The sequence below is a fragment of the Molothrus aeneus genome, chromosome 15 (assembly GCF_037042795.1).
Source record: "Molothrus aeneus isolate 106 chromosome 15, BPBGC_Maene_1.0, whole genome shotgun sequence".
In the NCBI taxonomy this organism is placed as follows: Eukaryota; Metazoa; Chordata; class Aves; order Passeriformes; family Icteridae; genus Molothrus; species Molothrus aeneus.
In genome coordinates, this window is record NC_089660.1 from 1,320,394 (window position 1) to 1,342,909 (window position 22,516).

General features: G+C 45.9%; 1 protein-coding gene across 1 annotated transcript in view; it reads left to right on the top strand.

Annotated features, from left to right (window-relative positions):
* The first annotated feature begins 437 nt into the window (after positions 1–437).
* AFF4 (ALF transcription elongation factor 4) overlaps positions 438–22,516 on the top strand; it is a 30,187-nt gene continuing 8,108 nt past the window's right edge. Inside the window, exons 1-17 of the mRNA XM_066559962.1 lie at positions 438–560; positions 2,175–2,951; positions 4,249–4,293; positions 5,160–5,246; positions 10,122–10,158; positions 11,580–11,628; positions 12,407–12,427; positions 12,969–13,023; positions 13,948–13,985; positions 14,340–14,502; positions 14,956–15,873; positions 17,985–18,073; positions 19,580–19,817; positions 20,814–20,911; positions 21,420–21,483; positions 21,609–21,745; positions 22,131–22,202. Of these exons, the coding sequence (XP_066416059.1) occupies positions 438–560; positions 2,175–2,951; positions 4,249–4,293; positions 5,160–5,246; positions 10,122–10,158; positions 11,580–11,628; positions 12,407–12,427; positions 12,969–13,023; positions 13,948–13,985; positions 14,340–14,502; positions 14,956–15,873; positions 17,985–18,073; positions 19,580–19,817; positions 20,814–20,911; positions 21,420–21,483; positions 21,609–21,745; positions 22,131–22,202 (3,011 nt within the window). The remainder of the gene's footprint in view (positions 561–2,174; positions 2,952–4,248; positions 4,294–5,159; positions 5,247–10,121; positions 10,159–11,579; positions 11,629–12,406; positions 12,428–12,968; positions 13,024–13,947; positions 13,986–14,339; positions 14,503–14,955; positions 15,874–17,984; positions 18,074–19,579; positions 19,818–20,813; positions 20,912–21,419; positions 21,484–21,608; positions 21,746–22,130; positions 22,203–22,516) is intronic.

Genomic DNA, 22,516 nt, shown 5'->3' on the forward strand with positions numbered 1-22,516 from the left:
TGCTTCGTGGGGGGATGGCAGAACATCTGGGGGATGTGGGGGAGAAAAGGTATTTTAGAAATGAATGGGAGATGTTTGGCGTGGGCTGGAGCCGAGATGATTCGAGCGGGTGAAGTGGTTTGAAATAGCTGCTTGCCTGAGGACCTAGTGGGTTTTATTTGATTTAATTTTTTTTTATTGCTGCATAAAGTTTCCCTGTTAGAAGCCAGCTGTGGGTTGGGGGTTACAGCCCTTTGGAGGGGGCTGAAATTGGACAGTTCGGAGGAATTGTGGCCCTCAGTGGGTTCTTAACAGGGATCATTCGGTGGCCAAACAGGGCCAGAGACTGCTTGGGGACACTTGGATCCCTCCTTTGGGCACTCTCATCCCTCCCCTGGGCCCTCACGTCCCTCCTGCTTCCCTGTGTGATCAGCACTGCTCTTTTTGCTCGTAGCAACATGAACCGTGAAGACCGGAATGTGCTGCGTATGAAAGAACGGGAAAGGCGAAATCAAGAAATTCAGCAGGGTGACGAAGCCTTCCCACCCAACTCCCCTCTCTTTGCTGAACCCTACAAAGTGGTGAGTTCCTGCACCTCAGAAAAATGCAGGGTTTAGAACAGAAATCATCTGCAAATTCATGTTTTATTTTTATCTCTGTTCTTGAAAGCTCTTAGGGCAATGAAGTGTTTAAGCAGGGCTTGAAAATAAAGCTGGGCAGTCACAGCTCCACTGGCAGATTTATAATGCTTGGGAAGGGGAGGAGCCTTTATAGGGAGTGAGAAAAAGGAAAATAAAACCATCAAAATTTTTTCCTTCCTTCCTCCACCTTCTATACAGTGACTCAAAGCAATTAAACTGTCCATTGTGTGCTGCCAAATTGCCATTTTTGGGGTGCTTTAGACTGTTGCTAAACTTTCTAACCTTTCATCAACATAATCCAGATCTGGATAAGTTCACAAAGAGAATGTTTAAATAGGAGGTTAATTTAAAATGCTGGAATGTTTGATATGACTATGTTTGACATGAATTATCAGCTCTAGCTAGTGCTCCAGTAGTCTGTAGCTGATGTTTTAGTTTGTTCTGAAGGAATTTTTGAAGGAATATTCTGTTTGTGGTCCTGCACAGCTTTCAGCCTGTGCTGGGTTTCCTTCCAGGTTGCTTTGCTGAACAGTACTGGAAAAAATAACCTAATTCTGGAATAACTAATAAAATATTATTTAATAGGTTAATTACATCGTTCAAAACTCAAATTGAAAGCAAACCCTTCCCTTGCTGCAATTTCAGCTCGTTTGCAAGAAGTAAAACATGACTGCAAACTCTCTTCCTGCAGGAGGAAAGTTGAGAAATATCTGATGGTTTTTTTGGTTCCTGTGCTTGATAACCAAATTCCACATGTGTGAAGTTAACTGGAGCTGGTTGGGGTGCATGGGGGAATGATCCAGGATCCCAGATTTAGAAAACAAAGTGGTTATAGAACAAAGAACCCTTTTAACTGTGTGCAACAAACATTGTGCCAATATAAACACCAATTAAAAATGACTTACGGGGGTGAGGTTAAGTTGATTTTATTTTACTGCTAATTAAAACCTTTTAGGAGTGATGCATTCTGTATTAGAGAAGTTACAGTCTGTAAGGTGACAGGGGGCATCTGCAGCTTTGGAACTGGCATCCAGCTCAGCAGTGCATTATTTGATTATTGCTGCTTCAGCCGTCTCTGCTGCTGAATTTTCAGTATGTTTTAGGGAGTTAAATATGTATTGTTACATATTTTTAATATGTTTTAAGGAGTCAAATTGCTGTTTTAAGACCTAAAATTCAGAATTGTAAACGCTGGCAAAGAAAGAAATGTATTCTAGCTGAGGTTCAGGTTGAGTGCTAGACAGAGGTGTATTCTAGCTGAGGTTCAGGTTGAGTGCTAGACAGAGGTGTATTCTAGCTGAGGTTCAGGTTGAGTGCTAGACAGAGGTGTATTCTAGCTGAGGTTCAGGTTGAGTGCTAGACAGAGGTGTATTCTAGCTGAGGTTCAGGTTGAGTGCTAGACAGAGGTGTATTCTAGCTGAGGTTCAGGTTGAGTGCTACAAAGGGGTGTACCCTAACTGAAATTCAGGTTGAGTGCTGTAGCTATCAGACCATTTAACTTCCTGGGAAGTTGTCATCGGTTCTAAATCCCGATTTTGTGGCTTGTTGTCCCAGACCAGCAAAGAGGACAAGCTGTCGAGCCGCATCCAGAGCATGCTGGGGAACTATGATGAGATGACGGATCTCATCGGGGAGCGGCCGCTGCAGAAGATCGTGGCCATCCCCAAGCCCTCGGTGCCCACGGCGCCCGATGACAAACCCGTGCCCGGCTTCTTCGGGGAGCAGCGGCACGGCGCGGGCTCCCACCAGAGCAGCAAATGGACCCCGGTGGGGCCGGCCCCCAGCACCTCGGCCCAGTCCCAGAAGCGCTCCCAGGGGCTGGGGGGCCACGGGCAGCGCTCGGGGGGCGGCGCAGCCGCGGGGGCCCGGCACGAGCGCGACTCCTACGGCAGCGGCGGCCGCAAGAAGGGCCAGCACGGCTCCGAGCACTCCAAGGGCCGCTCCGGCAGCCCCGGGAAGCCGCCGGCCGTGGCCTCGCTGGCCCCCGGGCACTCCAGAGCCCACGGCAGCGAGCACCACGGCAAGGAGCACCAGCGCTCCAAGTCGCCCCGGGACCCCGAGCCCAGCTGGGACTCTCCCTCGCGCGTGCCCTCCTTCGCCAGCGGGCAGCACTCGACCCAGTCCTTCCCCCCCTCGCTGATGTCCAAGTCCAGCTCGATGTTACAGAAACCCACTGCCTACGTCAGGCCGATGGACGGGCAGGAGTCCATGGAGCCAAAGCTTCCCTCAGAACACTACAGCAGCCAGAGCCACGGCGGCGGCGTCAACGAGCTGAAACCCAGCAGCAAGGCGCACCTCACCAAGCTGAAAATTCCCTCTCAGCCACTGGATGTAAGTTACTGGCTCTGTCCTGCCTTCTTAAGTGTAAATCCACCTCGGCTGGGATTTTCCAGCGTCTCCGAAGTCCCAATTTGCCTAACCCAAATGGAGTTTTTAGTAAACACTGTGTTTTTGTTACTCAAAGCAACTTCACCTAAGCTGTATTTTCAGTGGGGAGCATGCAAAAGGAATTGTTTTTGTCTTCTGCTTCTTCAGTGTGGATACTGGGTTTTTTATTAAATAAAGGCTGAGACACTCAGAAAGGCTTACTTAACCCCCAGAGGCCAATTTTCACAGAGTATTTCTCTAGTCAGGAGTTAGGGAAATTGTAGGATATCCACAAATATTTTGACAAGCTGGGTAAATACATTGTTGTTCCTGGGAGCTGAATTGACTTAGAGTTGTTGATACAATATGCCTGTATCAGATTTTCTTTTGAAGTGAGCAGCAATTACTAGATGTGATTATTATACCTTCACACCACACTGAACAGGGTGCAGAACTTTTATCAGTCGTGCTGGATATAAAATCCTATTGGGTTAACAACTTGGAGGAGTTTGGTAATTCCCAAATCATTAGGACACAGACTCTGACTCCAGCTCATTTACAAGGAGAGTGCCTTTGCTAGTAATAAAGTCTCATTTCATCTCCGTCCAACTGCTGGAATCATGGTAGCCAGAGAAAAGCCCTTGTTCCTGGGGTTGCAACAGATAGCAAAGTAAGATCCAGCACACAGGTAAGGAAATCAGGAATTACTTTATTTGTGAAGACCTGCCACATCAATGCTGATGCAGTGAATCCTTAAGTAGCTTTGCTTCTCTCTGCTTGTGGCAGGCAGGGATGCAGAGGATTCATAGTTTGGTAATCATTGCTGTTTCTGGGATCTCTCTGTGATGAGTGTTTTACTTGGGAATGCACTTTGTCATTCCTGTGCATTCACGGTCCTGCACTTGAACTCAGCTATTATCCTGGGGCTGCTTCCAGGAAATGACTGAAAGCTGTGATTCTCTTTCCCCTCTCTACAAGTTTTTAATATCCCTGCCAGTCTGTGATCACTTTAACTGTCAAGTGAAAAGTGAGAGATTATTATCACAGTTTTATGGATGGCGTGTATTTGCTTTTCGTAACTGTGACTCATGCCATAAAAACATGGATCTATCTGATGTGAAAATTGATGAAAAGAGTTAGCAAGGGCTCTTTGTGTCTATGTAGAGTCCGCATGAGTCACAATAAGGATTGAAGTTTGTTTTTAACTGTTTCTAGTCCCTGGAAAATTTGGGAGATGTTAATTTTGAGTTTTGATTTGTAGGCATCAGCCTCTGGTGAGGTGAGCTGCGTGGATGAAATCCTCAAAGTAAGTTCTTGGTGTTCTTGTTCCTACTTTGTTGAAAGTGCAGCCATTCCTGAGGAGGGGGGAGGACTCTGCAGTGCCAGAGCCTGTCCAGGTGCAGGTGGGCACAGGAGGGCTCTCCTGGTGCTCCTCCAGCACAGGGGGACTGGGCCAAGCTGGGAGCAGAGCTGGCCCTGGGTGTTGTGTGTGATCCCCTGGAGATCCTCACTGCATTCCTCCTCCCTGATAATCAGAACTACATTTCTTCCACCAAATTACAGTTTTTAATCCTGATATTTTAGGTTATACTAAATGCTTTGCTGCCCCATGGCAGCACTTTCCCTCTCTCATCCCTGGGTTATTTTCAAAGTCCTTTTACCCCTCCTGTGATGCCCTGTCCTGTGTGTGCTCTCACAAAAACATCATCAGGTCCCTCTGGAGCATTTCCATGGCTTATTATTATTTCCTGTGACCTTCAGTCCTCCAGGGGCCTTGGGGATGCTCTGAGAGCATAGGAGGCACTTTCCAGCTGCAGGCATTTGATTTCCCCCTTTTCCTCAAATTCTACAGGCTTCCCTTTCCTAGGATTCTTCTTCCCACACACTCTGAAAGGATCAGACTCTGACTTGCACTGCAGTTTATCTTCAGGCCAGCCCAGCTCATTGATTTATGCCTTGCTGCTTGTTATTATGTCATAACTCTCTCTTCTCCTGGGTAGCAATTGAACATTCAGGTTAACATGCAAAATCTTTGTTGCACATTTGGGAAATTAAGATTTGAATATAAAGCTTAGTGAAGGGTGAACAATGAACTGAAAATTGAGAGAATCCAGATTACAAGTTGAAACCTGATTTATTTTGGTAATAACTTTGATTTTTGTTGTGTTTCAGGAGATGACCCACTCCTGGCCTCCTCCACTGACTGCCATCCACACCCCCTGCAAAACTGAACCCTCCAAATTCCCCTTTCCAACCAAGGTCAGTGCTGAATCCAACAGTGGATGCTGTTGAAAAAATAACTCCAGTTAAAGATCAGGATTTTGGAACTCCTGCGTTCAGTTCTGCATAATTTGGGTTTGTTTCAGTGCTTTGTCCCTCTTTATTTATCTTCACCTCATCTGTCAGCAGCTGCCTTATGAAAAATGTCCTTGGTTTTCCTCTGCTTTGCACAGACAATCTGCAAAGTTATCTGTGATACAACTTGCCTTTTTAATTTTTGTGGGATAAATTCAAACTTTCAAACTTTTGAAGCTTGGAAATGCCTTTGAGCCCTTTCCCTAACAGGGAAATGCTCTGCACCATTTTGTGTAGAACCAAGTGAGTTTGCTTCCATGTAGCAAAACAGAGACTGAATGGTAAATGCTGAGAAATTTAAATGGGCTTTTCTGCATAAATTGAATTTTCCTCTTAGTTTGAAGTCCACTAATAGTTGTGTGAGATTTTTTTTTTGCATTTTCAATTACAAAAAAATTAAGACAATTTAAGAATCACATGTTTTGCTGAAGTAATCAGTTGTTCCAAAAGATCCTCTTCCCAACCTCCTGTGTTCTTAAGAAGTGCTGAAGGGTTTAAGCAGTTAATTCCAGAGAGAAATCCACCTCTGCTGCTGCTGAGAGCACAGGGCACGTGTCCAGGGGAGCTGCTGGGGCTGACACCTCTGAGGAAGGAATTCTGCTGCTGCCTCCCCTGGGCTGGGCCTGGCAGCTCCAGGGTTCCAGGGCACACTCGGGGCACTGGGAATTGTTTGCCTGGAAGAGCAGCTCTGCAGGATCCTGGAAGCCCAGGGAGGCAGCTGTGGGTGAAGCCAGCATGGGGAGCTGACTCACCCAGGAATCCATGCTCTGCTTCCTGGGGCTGCTGATTACCAGTAAAAGATTCAACTCCTCAACGTGATTTTTCTCCAGACTCAACATCTCTCTGGGCTGAATTGGGGTGCTCCACCACTAACTTGGCAGAGCTTCAGAGTGAAGAAATTGCCCCGTTTGTCTTTTAAAAGTTACCTATGTAATAATTCAGACCATGCTCTCTCTCACCAGCTGCTGTTCTAGACACCACTTAATTGCTCTTAATTTCCTGTTTGATCCAAATTGCTCCCCAAAACAGAACATCCGAGGGAATAATTTTGAGAAGAGTTTCTCACCGAGGTTTCTACTGTCATCTCTCTAATTCCATCCTTTTATGTGATTGCTTTGTCATGACCTTCCTTCAGCCAAAGCTTCCAGTCCCTGTTGGAAGGGCACATCCACAAACCTCCCCCAGAGTGCTCCAGGTTCAGGTTCTCATCCTGGCTGGATATCCCAGAGCAGGGGCAGTCCTGCTGTCACCACCTCTCTGGGACCTGTCCCTGGTCACTGCTTTTTGCTCCTCTTCAGTATCAAAAATGCAGAATTTACCATTCAGTTCTCAGCTTTACTTTGGAAGGCATACCTAGAAATAAATCCTGTTTTCTGTTTTCCTAGCATTAGATCAATATTAATCTTGCAAATATTACTTTCAGTCAGGGTTTATTTGTGTGCTACGTAAAACTGTCAGCCTGGAAATAATTCATACCTTTCCTTGTCAACAAAGGTCCTTATTCCTCTGCTTTGAGTACTCATTCCTGAACCTTTGGGGAGATATTTTCCCTTTGCATTTTGAGCACCCTTGGCTGTGGGGCTGCTTGGTTTTAGTTTCCCTGGCATTTGACTGGGTTTGGGAAGAGGAAGGTGTGCAGAAATCCCTGTGGCTGTGACCCAGAGGCCACACTGTAACACTGCACAGCTCTGGCAATGCCTGAACAAAAAGGAGCTTTTTCAACCTCCCAACCTGGATTGTGTCTCTTCACCCAGTTTGCAAAAAATTCCATTTATGGCTGCTCTGAGTCTTTTTGACTTTTTGCCAGCTTTTTTATTTTGTGGCTGCACATCTTAGCCATGGAACTCTGTCAAATTCTCTCTCTGCATCCAAAGCCTATAATTTCCTCTGCCTTCTCCCCTCTGTCATTCTTGGCAGCAGCAGCTCTGCAGAATTCCAGGGAGTTAGTGAGCCATGGGCCTGTGCAGTCTGGGCCCAGAGCAGAATCCACCAAACAAAACACAACAGTGGTTTGCTTTAATCGAGCAGTTCTGTTGGAGGAAAGCTCCTTCTCTTTAGTACTGTGCTCCATTTATTGCTGAAGTGTTTCTCAGCATTGCCCCTGTGGGCAGAGCCTGGTGTGTTCTTCCTGCTCACATTAAATGGAGCTGCCCTTGGTGGACCACTTGATTTTATTTGTCAGACTCTTGGGATGGGATCACTTTCCCTGTGTGTAGGGAGTGAGTAACTCGAAGGAACCCAACCTCCTGACTGGGGCCTCTCTGATTACTATAAATATATCCAATAGTTCCCAGGAAGTCTTGGATCAGAAGAGAAAACTCCATGAAAATAGGTCAGGGAAAGTTTTATGGATGCTGTGGAAAAATGCAGATTGCTGTGTCTTGATAAAAAATGTTATCCTGTGCCCTAACACTCTATAATTTTATCCATGGGCTCACAGTCAGACACTCCAGCAATGCTGGCAGTGTTTATGAGATGCATTGAGCAGCCCAGCTGCTGGCTGGGAGGGAAGGCTTGGCTGTGCCTGTCCCTGTTCCTGTCCCTGTCCCTCTGCAGAGCTGGGGCCAGCAGGACCCTCCTGCCCTCCCTTCCCTGCTGGGGCACACACTCTGCTCCTGGGAAGCAGAAAGGAGATGTGACCTGAGCTTTCAGGTGTGACCTGGGAATGTTCCCCCCTCCAGCCCTGCTGCCTCCTTTCCAGCTGGAGAATTCCTCTCTCCAGGTGGTTTTGTCAGAGTTTTTGTTTCCTGCTCCAGTGTCTTCCCTGTGTAACCTCAGTCCATTCTACTTTGCTTTAAAGGGTTTCCTTCCTTTCAGTTGGTTGCAATTTCTTTCTGAAGCAGACCTTTAGGAGCTGCTGCTCTCAATAACCTGGGAGTTGAAAGTAGAGCTTTTTTTTTTAGTCTCTGAGTTTCTTAAAGAAATATGTATCCAGTAGATGGCAAGGGAGTTGGAAAAAGTTGCACATTGAGCCATAACACCTCATTAAAGTGCACTTAGCTGAGAGTCAGTGCTGTGCCTCTGAAATAGGAAGTTGACTCAAGTGGGGGATTAGGCAGGTGTGCTCTGCACAATTCCCAATCCATGTGCTGCTGCAAGGGGTGCCAGTTCCCCATCCTGTGCTCCCCAGTGCTGTGGCTTTGGAAATGTGCAGTTTGAGGTCTTTATTTCTTTTCTCACTCAGTTTGTTGGCTTGGCTGAGCTGCCAGTGGCAAAGGAAACCAGGGATTCCCACCTGCCTCCTCTTACCTGTGCAAATGATAAGAAATGGATTTATTTTGAAGGGAGTGTGGCTGTTCACAAGGCTTCTCTCCATCTTCACTTTGCTCTTGAATTCTTTCTTAATTTATTATTGTTTTTATTGTCCCTTCCTTTCAGTTAGTAAAGATCAGAGGTATTGGAATCACCTCCCAAGGAAAGCTCCTTACGAAGTTCTCCATCTACAAAATTCTTGTTCAATGCATTGTTCCATTTTTGAAATACAAAGCTGAGTGAAATTGAAAACATCTCAAGGGTGCTTTGCTGTGTAAAGCTTTTGTGTGTATAAAAACTTCATTCTGTAAATTGCCTCTGGAACCACTGCCTGGCACTGGCTTGGTGTGAGGGAAAACCAGGTCACAGGTGGACCAGGAAAAATGGAATTCATTGTTGAATTGTAGCTCTGGTTTGCCATTGCCAGAGCATGTAAGTAAAATGTGTGTATACAACTAGAAATTGCAAATATTGGACTCCATTTATTTTTCTGGGGTTATCAGTTGTCCTCATTTTGAAATGAGGTCAGGAAAGTCCTATTTTAAAAAGGCACTCGAGCCTGGAAGGGAGTTTACAGTGGCTCATAGCCTCTGTGTATTTGTTAAAACAAGGCTTTGGGATTTCAGTAAAGTTCATCATCTGCTGAGTCTTGGGAGTCAGAATTGGAGTTTATGAAATGGGAATACCGAGGAAGATAAAAGTGCTGAAATCTGCAAGGCTTCCTCTTTCCTGGCTGGTTTTATAGGATATTGGGAATGAGGAATTGTTCTCTGTGAGGATGGGCAGGCCCTGGCACAGCTGGGGCTGCCCCTGGATCCCTGGCAGTGCCCAAGGCCAGGTTGGAGCCCCTGGGACAGTGGGAGGCGTCCCTGCCATGGCAGGGGTGGCACTGGGTGGGCTTTGAGGTCCCTTCTAGCCCATCCTGTGCCTCTAAAATGCCATTTCATTGGCTTCTCTACCAGAGCTGGCTGGAATGCTGTGCTGCCCACCCAGGCTGGGCTTCCTTTGGGGCAGAGTGTGAGAGCTGGTCCCATTTGAAAGCTCCCCTTGTCCCTAAGGCTCCTTTGTGGCTGAGGAATATTTTTTGTTGAGATTTTTTGTTCCAATTTCTGTGTGTGCCTGGAGAAGGAAAATGAGGAGGAAAGGGTTGGAAGGAAAGCACTTCAAACAGCAGCAGAGTTTGTGTGTGTGTCAGGAGCATAAACAAACATCCTGAACGGTTCCTCTCCATCCTAAACAAACAGGAGGAGGGGATTTAGGGAAGTCACCCAGGGATTTGGGAGCTTCAGCCCTGATGTGCCCTTGGGAACAGCAGGAAGTGGCTGAGGAAGAGGAGTGTGAAGGTCTCACCTGGGGTGCCCCAGGGCCTAGGGAAACAATCACTTTTTTTGCTTGTTGTTGTTTTTTCCCCTTTTCCAGAGGTGGTGTCATCCATTATGTAGAAATAATCTCTTCCTTACAGCCTGGTTTTTAGTACCTTGAATTCCCACTGAAAAAAAACCCACTTGTGATGTTTTATTCCCCCAGGAGTCCCAGCAGTCCAGTTTTGGCACTGGAGAACAGAGTGAGTACATGAAACTTCCTGGAATGTGTTGAATATTTTTGTTGTCTTTCTGCTCTCAGCATCTCCCAAGATGTCAGGGCTTTTAGGAAATGAGGTTTTCCAGACTGCTCACAGGATGGAGGCTGACTTCAGATTTTCTCTGCTTTCTCAAGTTTTAAGCTGTTAAACAGTTGCTTGATTTTCTTTTGCATTTCTTGTTCAGATCTTGGAGGTTATCACTGAGTGGAAGGGTGGTGTATTTGAGGGAAAAGATGTATTTTAATTGATCCAATTCTGTACAAAATGCCTCTATGATTGATTTGAAAATAACTGAATACTAAACCAAAACACCTTAAAAAGCCCAACTCCCTGCTTAGGGACATATTAGAAACCAGAAGAGAACTTCTGCTTTTATTTCAGTAGAAAAAGCACATGGCAGTTTCACCGTTTATTGTTACTTTGACATTTTAAAGTCAAGAGAGAGAACTGGTCAGGAACTTAAATCACATGCTTTTGTCCTTGAGTTTCTTGCACTTTTGGGCTTTGGAAAAAAGTAGCTTTTATTTCTTTTAAACTGTCATTATTTTGAATATTAGTGAAATGAACATGAAACTCAGTAAATATCAGGTAAAATTGAATTAAATTAGTGCTGTTACCTTCCAAAAGTCCTTCCACTCCCTCTTGAAGTGATTAAACAGTTTAAATAGTAAAAGAAGAATGGTTTATTCTTAGATATTCACAAGCAGCTTAATCTGAACACCTGATACAGTGGGGAATTAAGGAAACAAATTCAAGCTTAATTCCATGATGCTAAACCATAGGCTCACGTTATGGGAGCAGCTGATCTTTAGGTGTGGAAAAGAAGAGCCAAGGTTAATTAAACACAGAGCCAGTTTCCTGTGCCTTCTTGGATTTTCTGGAGAGCTTTTAACAGCTCTGTTCTTGTTTTTGTTGAGCTGTACCCAGTTATTTACCAGAATGAAGGAAAAGGGTGTATTCCTGCTGTCAGATTTAGTGTGTGAGCTGGATTTTGGGGTGTGGGGGTTCTCATCCATCAGAAGCTGTGTGGGGATGCTGGAGCAGTCAGAGCTCAGCAGGTGCATCTCTGTCCCAGAACCTGCCTGTGTAAGGCAAGAATTTCATCTTGCTAGGAGCAGAACAGTTTTCCACACCATTAATAACAAATTATTGTGTATTGGTTCACACAGCAATGATTTAAATGGTTTTCTCTATTTTCTTGGTTAAATGATTTGCTGTATTTGGTGTTTGGCTCTGCATCCTCCCTGCCTCAGCCTGGGGGAGGTGGTACCTGCTGTCCCCTGCTGCTGCTCCCTCCTGTCCCCTCACATGGCTTTGCTTTGTCCATCCTTGTGGCAGCTTTGGGGGAATTCTCCTGCTGTGCCTGAGTTTTCAGCTGTGCTTTTCTTCTTTTCTTCTCCTAGAACGATACAATCCCTCCTCCAAAACCTCCAATGGTCATCAATCCAAATCGTAAGTGCCTGCTGAGCAAACATTTCACAAACAAAAGTTGTGTTTTAAGAGATTTAGGAAAAGGTGTGTGGTGGAATGTGAGTGACACTCCAGCATCCTTCTCCTTGGCTGGCAGGGAAATGTTTTTTGGGACAATAAACCAGATATTGCTCACTGGAGTGAGTAAAAAATACCCTGAGCTGCCTTTCTGCTCCTTTGCTTTCCTGTCAGCTGCCCCAAGAGGGGAGAGGGAGTTTGGACCTTGGAATTGGCTTGGGAATCAGAAAGGGCATCAGCATGGGATGGGACTAACAGAGCTGGCAGCTGGAGGTTGCACAAATTCAGGGTGAGGAAAGGTTTTGGATTGGAGGAGACAGAAAACTGGGTCTGGCATCTTGTGAGGTTTGTTCTGCTCTCCCTTTAAGTCCCTGACAAATGTTTTGAACACAGACCCAGCAACACAGAAAAACTCAGAGGCAACTGGAATGTTCTGCATGGCTGTAGTCCACCTTTCTCAGACTTAAAAATCAGTGATATGCAGTTAAAAGATGGTTTCCAAATAAATCTGCCCATAAAAATAAATATTTACCAGTCTACTGTGACAAAACAACTTTAAATATATTTTGGTAAAGAAAACCCTTGAAAAGGAGATAAATGCATCATCTGTAAAATGGTAGCAACGAGCAGTGGTTCAGGAGTGGGCTCCTGGAGGTTGTGTTGCTGTTCAGATCAGCAGAGCAGCTCACTGGGAAACTCAGGAGAGTCAGACTTTTAATTCTTTCTCATTTTCTCTCCACAGATGTGAATCGAACCAGACAGAGTAAGATGTTTTCTTTTTATAATCAAATGTTTCCACTAATCAGAAAGGCCCTGCTGTGTGTTTTCATTGTGCTCATGCATTCTCAGTGTGTGAAGCTGTGTGTGTGTGACTACCAGCAGTAATTATGGCTTTGGATACAGTAATTAATGATGGCTCAGGACAGTTGCAGTGCTGCCACGGGACAGGAAGCAGCCACTGGGGCTGGCTTGCTTTCCTCCATCTCCAACACAATTCTTGCCCATTGTGTGTAAGAAGTTGAACATAACACAAGTTACCTCCTCCCACACCAGTAAATTGTGTCAGATTTCCTTTCTAAGTTTAACAGAATGGACTCAGGAGCCAAAGTACCTGAATCCTCATTCTTCTCTGAGAATGAGTCAACTCTCCATTCTTAACCCTGAAATGTGTGAGTGCTGTCTGGTGGCTCTCGCCCACGCAGCCTCTGCAGGATAAACAGTGCCATGTTGAAATCTAGCAGAATGCTTTGGAAGTAATTAAAGAACTTGGAAAAACTTGTCTCACTTTCTCCCTTTTCCCTTAGTATGTTGAAAGATGACTTAAAACTCAGCAGTAGTGAAGACAGCGATGGAGAGCAGGTAAGTTCCTCAGGTGGCTTCCCAAAAACCACTGCACTCATCCAGGGGCAGCCCTGGGCAGAGAGCAGGAGATCTGTGGAACTGAAATCTCCTGGAATGTTTTTAGACAAACCTCAGGCATTCCTAAATGCAATCTTGGGGGAAATTTTGTGCAAACAAATTGAAATGTTGTGTTTTGTGGAAACAGTTTGCTTTTATCTAGAAATTCTTATTAACTGATTTCACATGGGCCTTCTCTGAACATCAAGTTACAATAGTGCACTTTAAAACTTATATCATGGCTCCTTAATTAAAGATAAACCCCTTTGTGTTCTGCCATCCCAGCTACAGAGCTCATGGTGTGAACATCTGTGTGAGTTGGTGCCCTGGGATGTTTGGGGTGACAAGGAGTCCCTGGGAGTACAGCTGCACCTTTATATTTATCAAAAAGTCTCTTTTTTACTCTTTCCAGGATTAACTTTGTGCAGCTTCTGCCAGACTGGCACTTTAAATGCTAAATAAAAATGGAATATATGTCTGTGCTGCCCAGTAGCTCCCACTGCTCTGGGGTTTCTTCTCGGTTCTGGTACTTGATTTTCAAGTGGAAAACTTGAAGATGGTGAACTCCACTTACCCTGGGCATCTCAGGAAAATCATTGTGAAATGCTGAATCATCTGATTCAAAAAGGTGGAAGCAAGATATTAATTAGTGGTAGAAATGGCAACTCTCACAAATGGAGTCAGAATACAGAGACTTGTGCTGAAAACTTAGAGAAAATCATGCTGCTTATCTTTCGGTATAAGGAAAATGCAGGTAAATTTAAACTACTGCAAATAATGAATATTTTAGAAATGAAAGGCTCTAAACCAATGTTTTACAACTTAATTGTATATACCAGCCTAAAATAGCTTCTAGAAGCTTCATGCTCTTTTTTTTAATTGCAGGACTGTGATAAGACCGTGCCAAGGAGCACACCTGGAAGGTAGGAATTGAATTCCTGGGGGATTGCAGCACATGGGGAAGTTCAGCCCAGTCAGCATTCCTGGCTTGGTCTTGTTTCCAAAATTCATCTTTGTCCTTTGGCTTGTACTAAAGCAAAAGTGATGAAAATTTAATCAGTGATTGAATACTAATAAATATGATATTAAATATTTCCTGCAAATGAGACTGACCACTTTGGGAAGGGGCAGCACCCAAAGGCTGAACTGTGTTCACGTGGGCTGAATTTTCCCCTGAACGCTGATGAAAATGTTACATTTTGTTACTTCTAATGCCAGGGTTGGAAGGCTGTACCTGTGCCTCGGGTAATGCTTGCTTTCCCTGCTTTGTGTTGCAGTAATTCTGAGCCTTCCCAGCACAACAGTGAAGGAGCAGATAACTCCAGGGATGACTCGAGCAGCCACAGCGGCTCCGAGAGCAGCTCGGGCTCCGACTCGGAGAGCGAGAGCAGCTCCAGCGACAGCGAGGCCAACGAGCCCTCCCAGAGTGCATCCCCCGAGGTAGGGCAGCCCTGCAGCAGCTGCCTCCAGTCCTGCACTCAACAGCACTAAAGTTCAGTAAATTCTCACTGTTAGAGGCAAAACACCGACACGGGCTCGCTGTCAGGCTGGGCTCTTCTGCTGCAGTTCCTGTGCTGCATGTGACAGTTCTCTAGATAAGCCCACATTTGATGTTTGATTTGAAGTGGTTTTTACCAGCAGTTGTCTGTTGAAGAGCAGAATTAGATGTGGTATCAGAACCCTAAAAAACCATGGCATCAAATGTTGCCTGTTGATAGCAGACAAAGGGAAAAATTGTGTTGTTTGGGCCTGTATTTATTTATCATTTCATTCGTTTATCAGGTTTTGGGTGTCCCTCGTGCTTTGGTGTGCAGCATCATACAGCTGCCACGTGGGAAAGATTGAAGAAATGGGAAATATTTTATCTAACTCCGTTTTTTACTTTGTTTTTAGCCAGAGCCACCACCCACAAACAAGTGGCAGCTGGATAACTGGTTGAACAAAGTTAATTCCCATAAAGTGTCACCAGCTTCTTCCGTGGACAGCAATATCCCTTCTTCCCAAGGCTACAAGAAAGAGGGACGGGATCAGGGTACAGGGAGTGGGTACACTGATCAAGGTGGATCCAAGGACTCCATTTCTTCTACACCAGGGAGAGATTCCAAACCCACCCAGAAGGGCTCGGAGAGCAGTCGTGGGAGGCAGAAATCACCTGCCCAGAGCGACAGCTCGACTCAGAGGAGGACTGTAGGGAAAAAACAGCCCAAGAAAGCAGAAAAGACATCTGTGGAAGAGCCCAGAGGAGGTCTTAAAATAGAAAGCGAAACCCCAGTAGACATGGCAACAAACATCCCTTCAAACAGGCACAAGGCAGCCACCAAAGGCTCCAGGAAACCCAATATAAAGAAGGAGCCCAAGTCTTCCCCTCGACCTACAACGGAGAAAAAGAAATACAAGGCTTCGAGCAAATCTGCCCAGAAATCCAGGGAATTCATCGAAACAGATACCTCATCCTCTGATTCAGATGAAAATGAGAGTCTGCCTCCTTCCTCACAAACACCCAAATACTCTGAGAGCAATAGGACTCCTGTTAAATCTTCCATGGAGGAGGATGACAGCTTTTTCCGGCAAAGAATGTTCTCTCCTATGGAAGAGAAAGAGCTTCTGTCCCCGCTGAGTGATCCTGATGAAAGGTACCCACTCATTGTGAAGATTGACCTGAGCCTCTTATCCAGGATACCAGGGAAGCCTTACAAGGACCCCGAGGGAGCCAAGGCGGAGAAGAAGAGCGCCCCAGAGAAACACGGCCGGGAGGGCCAGAAACAGCCCTCAGACAAGGGCTCCACCAAAGGCAAGAGGAAACACAAACAGGTGAGCCCTCCTGCCTGTCCCCTCAGCCCTTGGGCAGCCCAGAGTGCAGGTGACAGCTCAGGGCAGGGACTGAGCCGGGCAGGAGCGGCTGTGCTGCCGTGTGTAGAACCCCTGGATCATCTCCTGGTACAGGAGACTGCTGGGATTTTCTTGCAGAAACACCTGTGGGAGTGTCAGCCCTGTAACCAGAGCTTAGGGAGATCACAAATCTGTGCCTCTGAGCTCTGCATCCAGCCCTCTCCTGCCTCCCTGGAACCAGCCCCTGGTGCTCTGCAGGCCAGCTCAGGCAGCTGATCCAATGGGAAATCCACCTAGGAAAAAACACCCAAAAGTCAGTTTTCAGCTGGATCAGCTCTCAGAGCCATGGAAATGCCCATTGCCAGGATAAGGAATGGGGCAGGACTGGGCCTGGGGCTTGGCAGCAGCAGCAAACATCTCAGGTGCTGCTTTACTGGGAGCAGGGTCATCTCTCCGTAAGAATACTGAATCCTTCCCAAAACCATTTCATCTTTTCAGCTAGAAGTAAGAAGCAGGAATGGCTGGGGGACAGTAAAATGGCAGGAGACAGTGGGAGAACTGAACAGAAGGGATACTCTTGGAGGGGGAAATGTGAGAAGTCAATGCTGGTGTAATTTTAAACTGCTTTTTGAAAGCTCAGCACAGGGACCCTGTATAAAGGGCAAAGCTGGGGCTGTCAGCTGGGCTCAGTGATCCAGGGAGTCTGGTTTCCAGGAGTGTAGGGCTATGAGGCCCTGGGGCAGGGATTCAGAAATCCCTGTGCTGCTCTGGATGTCCCTCTGGAAACTCCATTTTACCATGTCCAAGGGATCTGGCAGGGGTTGGAGACTTTGTTGACATCCCAGGATTGTGGGAGACCATTGCCAGAGGAGATGGATCATCCCAGTTACTCCAGTTTCCTACGGAGCAACCAAAGCAGACTGGATCCCTGGCTGAAGTCAGTGTCCTGCAGGAGCCCTGACATGTAACTGCAAACAGATTTATCCTGTTCTGTTCCTAACTGAGATTCCTGTTTTCTCTGGCATGAGAAATTAGCTGCTTTTGTAAAAAGGGAATAACTCTGCCCATGGCAGTGAACAATTACTTTTGCAGGTGTTGCTGTATAGCTGATGTTCCTGGGAATGCACTCACACATTCCAGTGGGTCTGAATTCCCTGGCTCCTTTCTCTTTGGCCAGTTTAGCCTTTAAGCACACATTTGGAATTACAGTATTAAAGATCTGTGCTCTCACATCCAAACCACAAAGCTTTGGTGAGATCAGTTAAATTCAGGATTTATCCCAGGAAACAGTGGTGGTTAAATGTTGTGAAGCCTCAGGTTGCTCTGCTGCTTCCTGAGAGGATGGGAACCTGGGTGAGGCAAGGACAGAGCCCCTTTCCCCACCCTGCAGTTTAAGTTTGTGCTCCAAACCCAAGTGCCACCACTTGATTTTCTAATTTCCTGGGTTTTCTTGATCACAATTCTCGGATTGCAGCATCAGTGACAAAACTGGGGTTTGTTACCAGATGATTTATTCTGTGAGGCCCCATTTTCCCTCTTACTCACTGGATTGATCCCTCCAGTGCTCAGTGAAGACATCTTAGAAATTTACCTTCAAGACCCTGTGATCTGAGGATTAAATTTATATCAATACTTAATCTTCAGCATCTCTGAGCTGACTTTAATAGACTGATTTGATTTCTACCCTTTCCTGGCATTGATCAGACACCTCTTTAGACCCCACAACATCAAATCTGTCTCCTGATCTTGCCAAAGCCTTTGGCAGATTTTGATGAGATTTCATGTTTGTAATTTATCTGTGCTGAAATGAATAACTTGGCTGTTGCTACTTTTATCAGGTTGTAATTTAGCAGCCAGACTGGGATTTTCATTCTGTTCTAATGTCAGGGTCTGGTAAGGATTTGTGAGGATGAGGATGGGCCATGGTTTTGGGGTCTGGTAAGGATTTGTGAGGATGAGGATGGGCCATGGTTTTGGGCTCTGTACTAACTGTGAAACACCTGCTCAGCGCTGTCTCTGTGTGAAATACTCCACTCTCAGTGATGTGTAAATGTGGATCTTTGCTGGAAGTTTCTCTCATTTGCTTTGCTCAGAACGAGGATGAAAACAGAGCCAGTGAAAGCAAGAAAACGAAACTGGAAGAAAAAGCTCCCTCAGGACACAAGAATTCCAGCAGCAGGGAGTGAGTATCTCTGCTCTTCCTGCTCTGAGGGTCAGGGGGCCTGTGGAGAGAATGGTGCTCATCTTCCCCCCTTCTCCCCTCTCCCACCCTAAGTTTTCCTAAGTTTTTCCTCCTCCTAATTGGTAAAATTTCATTTTTTCTTACCCTTCAAACAAATTTACTTCAGAGCTTCTACAAGCAATTGGTGGAAATGAATTTCCATCCCCAAAAACATTGGCCAAGGACAATTGTGCTCCTTAACAAAACGAGGTGACCTCTCCTGTGAAGGGAATATTTCCTTCCTGGTTTTCTCTGATACACAGTGGGACTTGGGTTTGGTCTAGAATCAAAATCTGTGCTTTTAAATTAACCCCATCTGGTAATTCTCTGTTTAGTAAGTTTTAAACTGGGAATAAACTCCTGAACTGGCTTTCTTTGAGAAGCTGATGGCATTGAGCTTTGGATCCATGGACTTATCTCCCATCTCCTTTGTTTGTTAGTGCAAGAAAAGTGTGAGTGATACCAAAGCAAGGTAGTACAGAATGAGCAGATCAGTCCCATTGTTTAATATGTTATTTCTGGGTTCCCCATGTTTTTTGCAACACCTGTTATGCCTTTATTTGGTTCATTTCTTGGTCAGTATTAATCCACAGGAGAGATTAAGTTTTTTTCCACTGCATTTTGAAACTTCTGTTTCAGTTCAGGCAATGAAAACTGGTATAATTGTGTCATGGAAAATATTCCTGTCCTGTGAGCAATTGCCAAATTACAGAGGTGTGAGAAGCTGCAGCAGTTTGGATGCTACAACTTTTGTTTGCCCCTTCTGAATTAAACAGTGTCTTACTGTTTGTTAGGAAACAGCTGTAGAATGAATGGATAGTTTGATTTTTACCTGATATTTGATTTTTTTCTGTTGCTTGCCTGACTGCCAGTGCAGTTCTCTAAAGGACATTTAATTAAATGAAATATGATTTTTCCAGAAATAATGTGTAAAAATATGAATGGTGGGAGGGCAGGAATAGCCAGCAGCATTCCTCAGCAGCCAAGTGAGAGTGTCCTGAAAGGCTGTGCTGGGGAAGTTTCCCATTCCCTGAGTTCCAGAGCTTTATCTGGAGCATCTTTCCCTGGAGCTGTTGGCTGGCTGGTGTGCACAGACAGCCTGGCGCTGGTACTGGCTCCCACTGCTGAAATTTGGGAGGGTTTGGGATGGTTTTTGGACAGAACTGGTGCAGGGGTGGGGTTTTATGGTTAGAACTTGTCTGGCTTTGCCTGTGCTTTCAGGTCAGAACAAATAAAATGGTGAAAACAAGTTCAATCTGGCTTTGGAGAAACCTACTCACTGAGAGGATTATTCTGCTTTTCTCCAAAGCTGGGTCTGACAGTAAAAATCTTGGGGGGAAAAAGGTGTTTAGTTAGAGATTTAAAAATCAGACTTTTGTGCGTTGGTTTTTTGGGGTTGTTTTTGTTTGTCTTGGTTTTGTTTGTTAAGGAAGAAACCCAACCCCTGAATTTGTTCCTCTTTTCCAGGTCTTCAAAGCCAAGTGCTGTTAAAGAGAAGGATTTGCTGCCCTCCCCTGCTGCCCCAGCCCTGCAGAAGGATTCCAAGCAGGAACACAGCTCCAGGAAGAGAACAGTCAGTCAGTCCTCATCCCTAAAATCCAGCAGCAACCCGGGCAAGGAGAGCAGCAGTGGCAGCAAGAGCAGCTCCTCCTCCAAGCAGAAGAAGACCGAGGGGAAGGGGTCCAGCAGTGCCAAGGAAGCCAAGGTAAAGGGCTGGTTCTGACCCTGCCTCCTGTGATTTGTTCAGTTTGATCTAAACAACCATTTCCAGTTCAGTTCAAGCATCATTAGTTTGGGATGTGCATTGTTTCCTGTCATAGAGCTCAGGGGCCTTGGAAGGCCATAAATGAGAAGACACCTTGGAGAGATCATGGAATATGAATGCTTATCCTGCCAGATCCCTGTGTTAGTAGAGGAATGGCTTTAATCACTCCTGGTGACTGGTGCTGCCTGTTCATTGTTTGGGTGGTTAACAAGAACATCCCTAGAAAGCTGGAAATGGAACTGTGAGGCTGCTCTGGTCTCCTCAGAGCAGACACAGAGCTTGTCCTGGTCCCAGAGGACAGCAGGAGCTCAGCCCGTGCTCACTGCTGGGCTGGGAAGCTCTGGCTCTCATTTTATGACATTGTAGGAAGATTATTGCAACTCCAGCTCAGCAATTTACAGAGCTCTCCATGGCTGGAGGGGAGAAAACATGGTTATGGAGATGGTGCAGAAAATGGTTTGTAAGAGATTTAGATTGGGCAGATAGATGTGATGGAATTTAAAAATATAAATGTCCTCCAGCCAGCTTAATTTGTGATATGTTTGTTGTTTTATACTCAGGTGTGCTTACTCATGTCTTCCTCAAAGGAGTAACTACTCCTGTGTGAGTTTTTCAAGGCAAAGGCATTCAGAGAGAGTATTGTTGATAGAAATCCTCCAAATCCTCCTCATCTCTGTTAGAGTAGAAAAGCAGGATTTAGAAACAGTGACAGGTGAGATGGAGGGAGGGATTTCCTGCCCCTGGTGTGTCTGGAAAGCCTTGGCTGCGCTCTCCCCCTGCAGGAGGAGCCCAGCCCAGCCCCGTGGGAGCATCCTGGGAGCTGAGTTATTCCCAGAGCTCCTGCAGCCTGTCCTTCCTGGAGGCAATGGGGAAGCCATGGGGGAATCTGTGCAACAAATGCTCTTCTTGTAATCATGGCATGGATTTCCCTTCCAGGAAAAGATCCTGAACAATTCCTCCAGCTGCCCTCCTGCCTCTGCTCAGGCCACGGAAAGTGTGAAGTCGAGGAGAGCAAAGCTTGTTTTTGATGATAGGTAAGGACAGAAAATTCCCTTTCCCTCTGGATCTTGAGCGCAGGCAGCTCCCATGGAGCAGAGCTGGCATTTTGCTCCACAGAAGATGTTACACACAAGCTCTTTGTCAAAGACAATACCTTGGAAAAAAAGTAAAACAAATATTTCACCATCTTGTGCAGACTTGAGGTTTCAGTTGGGCCAATTCAGGTTCAGCTTGCTCTGAAAGCACTTCTTTAAATACATTTTACAGATGAAATTATGTTTGCACCAAATGTAAAATAACTTTCTGCTTAAGAACTTGCTTGAAATACTGTTGGAATTACCTGAAACTACAGAATTAACTTGAAACTACTTTTAGCAATTTTTAATTAAGTAAATTAACAGATTCCTTTTAACAGTTTTATCATAGTGTAGCTTGAGTTAGAGCAGAAAAAGCCCTGGAATGTGGCAGCATTAAGGAGCTGCAGCTACAAAAGGCAGTGGCAATGTGTGGCTCCAGTCCCTCAGTCCATGCCCTCTCTTGCAGGACTTACTCAGCTGATCACTATTTGCAGGAAGCAAAGAAGCTGAAACACAATGCAGATGCTTTGGTGAGTGGGTCTGCAGTGCCCCCCCGGTGTGTGCCCCGGTCCTGGGGCTGGTTTGCAGCTGTGCCATGCTCCTGGCACTCCCTGGCACCACTGCTCTGGTGCTGAGTGTTCTCCCTGCCTTGCAGTCGGACAGGTTCGAGAAGGCCGTGTACTACCTGGATGCTGTCGTGTCCTTCATTGAGTGTGGGAATGCATTGGAGAAAAATGCTCAGGAATCCAAGTCCCCGTTCCCTATGTATTCAGAAACTGTGGAATTAATCAAGTAAGCTTTGCAGGGCTCCTGCAGGGGCAGGTGGGTGCGGGGAGCTCTGGGTGGGCAGAGGCTTTGCCCCCAGGTTTTGAGATCTGTTGTCATTCCCAGTAACACTGGAACAGTGACCAGTTCTTTCCAGTTGCTGGAGTTGAAAGCAGTTCCAGGAAGGGGGAGGTGATTCCTGCTGAGGCTTCAAGTCCCTCTACAATGAGTGACCCACAAAGAGCAGAATTATTCTGGTTACTGCTGAGTCAATGCTTTATTCAGTGCTGAGAGATGTTCCTAAAACAGTGGGGACAGCTGAAACTGGAAATTCATGAGAACATGAGTGTTTTGTGAATGATAAACCAAGGTAGTTTTTGTTTTGGGGCTGATTTGCTGCCTTTCTCTGCAGGTACACTATGAAACTGAAGAATTACTTGGCCCCAGATGCGACGGCTGCAGACAAAAGGCTGGCAGTGCTTTGGTGAGTGTGCTGGGGCTTCCTGCAGTGCCCACATCTGTAACCTACACAAAATGCTGCTTTGCACTGAGCTCTTGGGTGTTCCTGAGCCAAACACAGGAGATTTCCACTTGTCTGTACACAAACATTCATCTGTGTCTGATGGCTGTAAATGGGGGTGCTGCCAGCAAGGGCCAAGGCTTTGCCTCATTGCAGGGTGAGAGCAGGAGATGCCTCCTGAACTCCAGGGATAAATCACACCTGGACTGGCTCTGGGGGCTGGCAGAGGAGCCCTGAGGCCGAGGGAGTGGCTGCAGAAGGTGTGGAGGAGCAGAGGT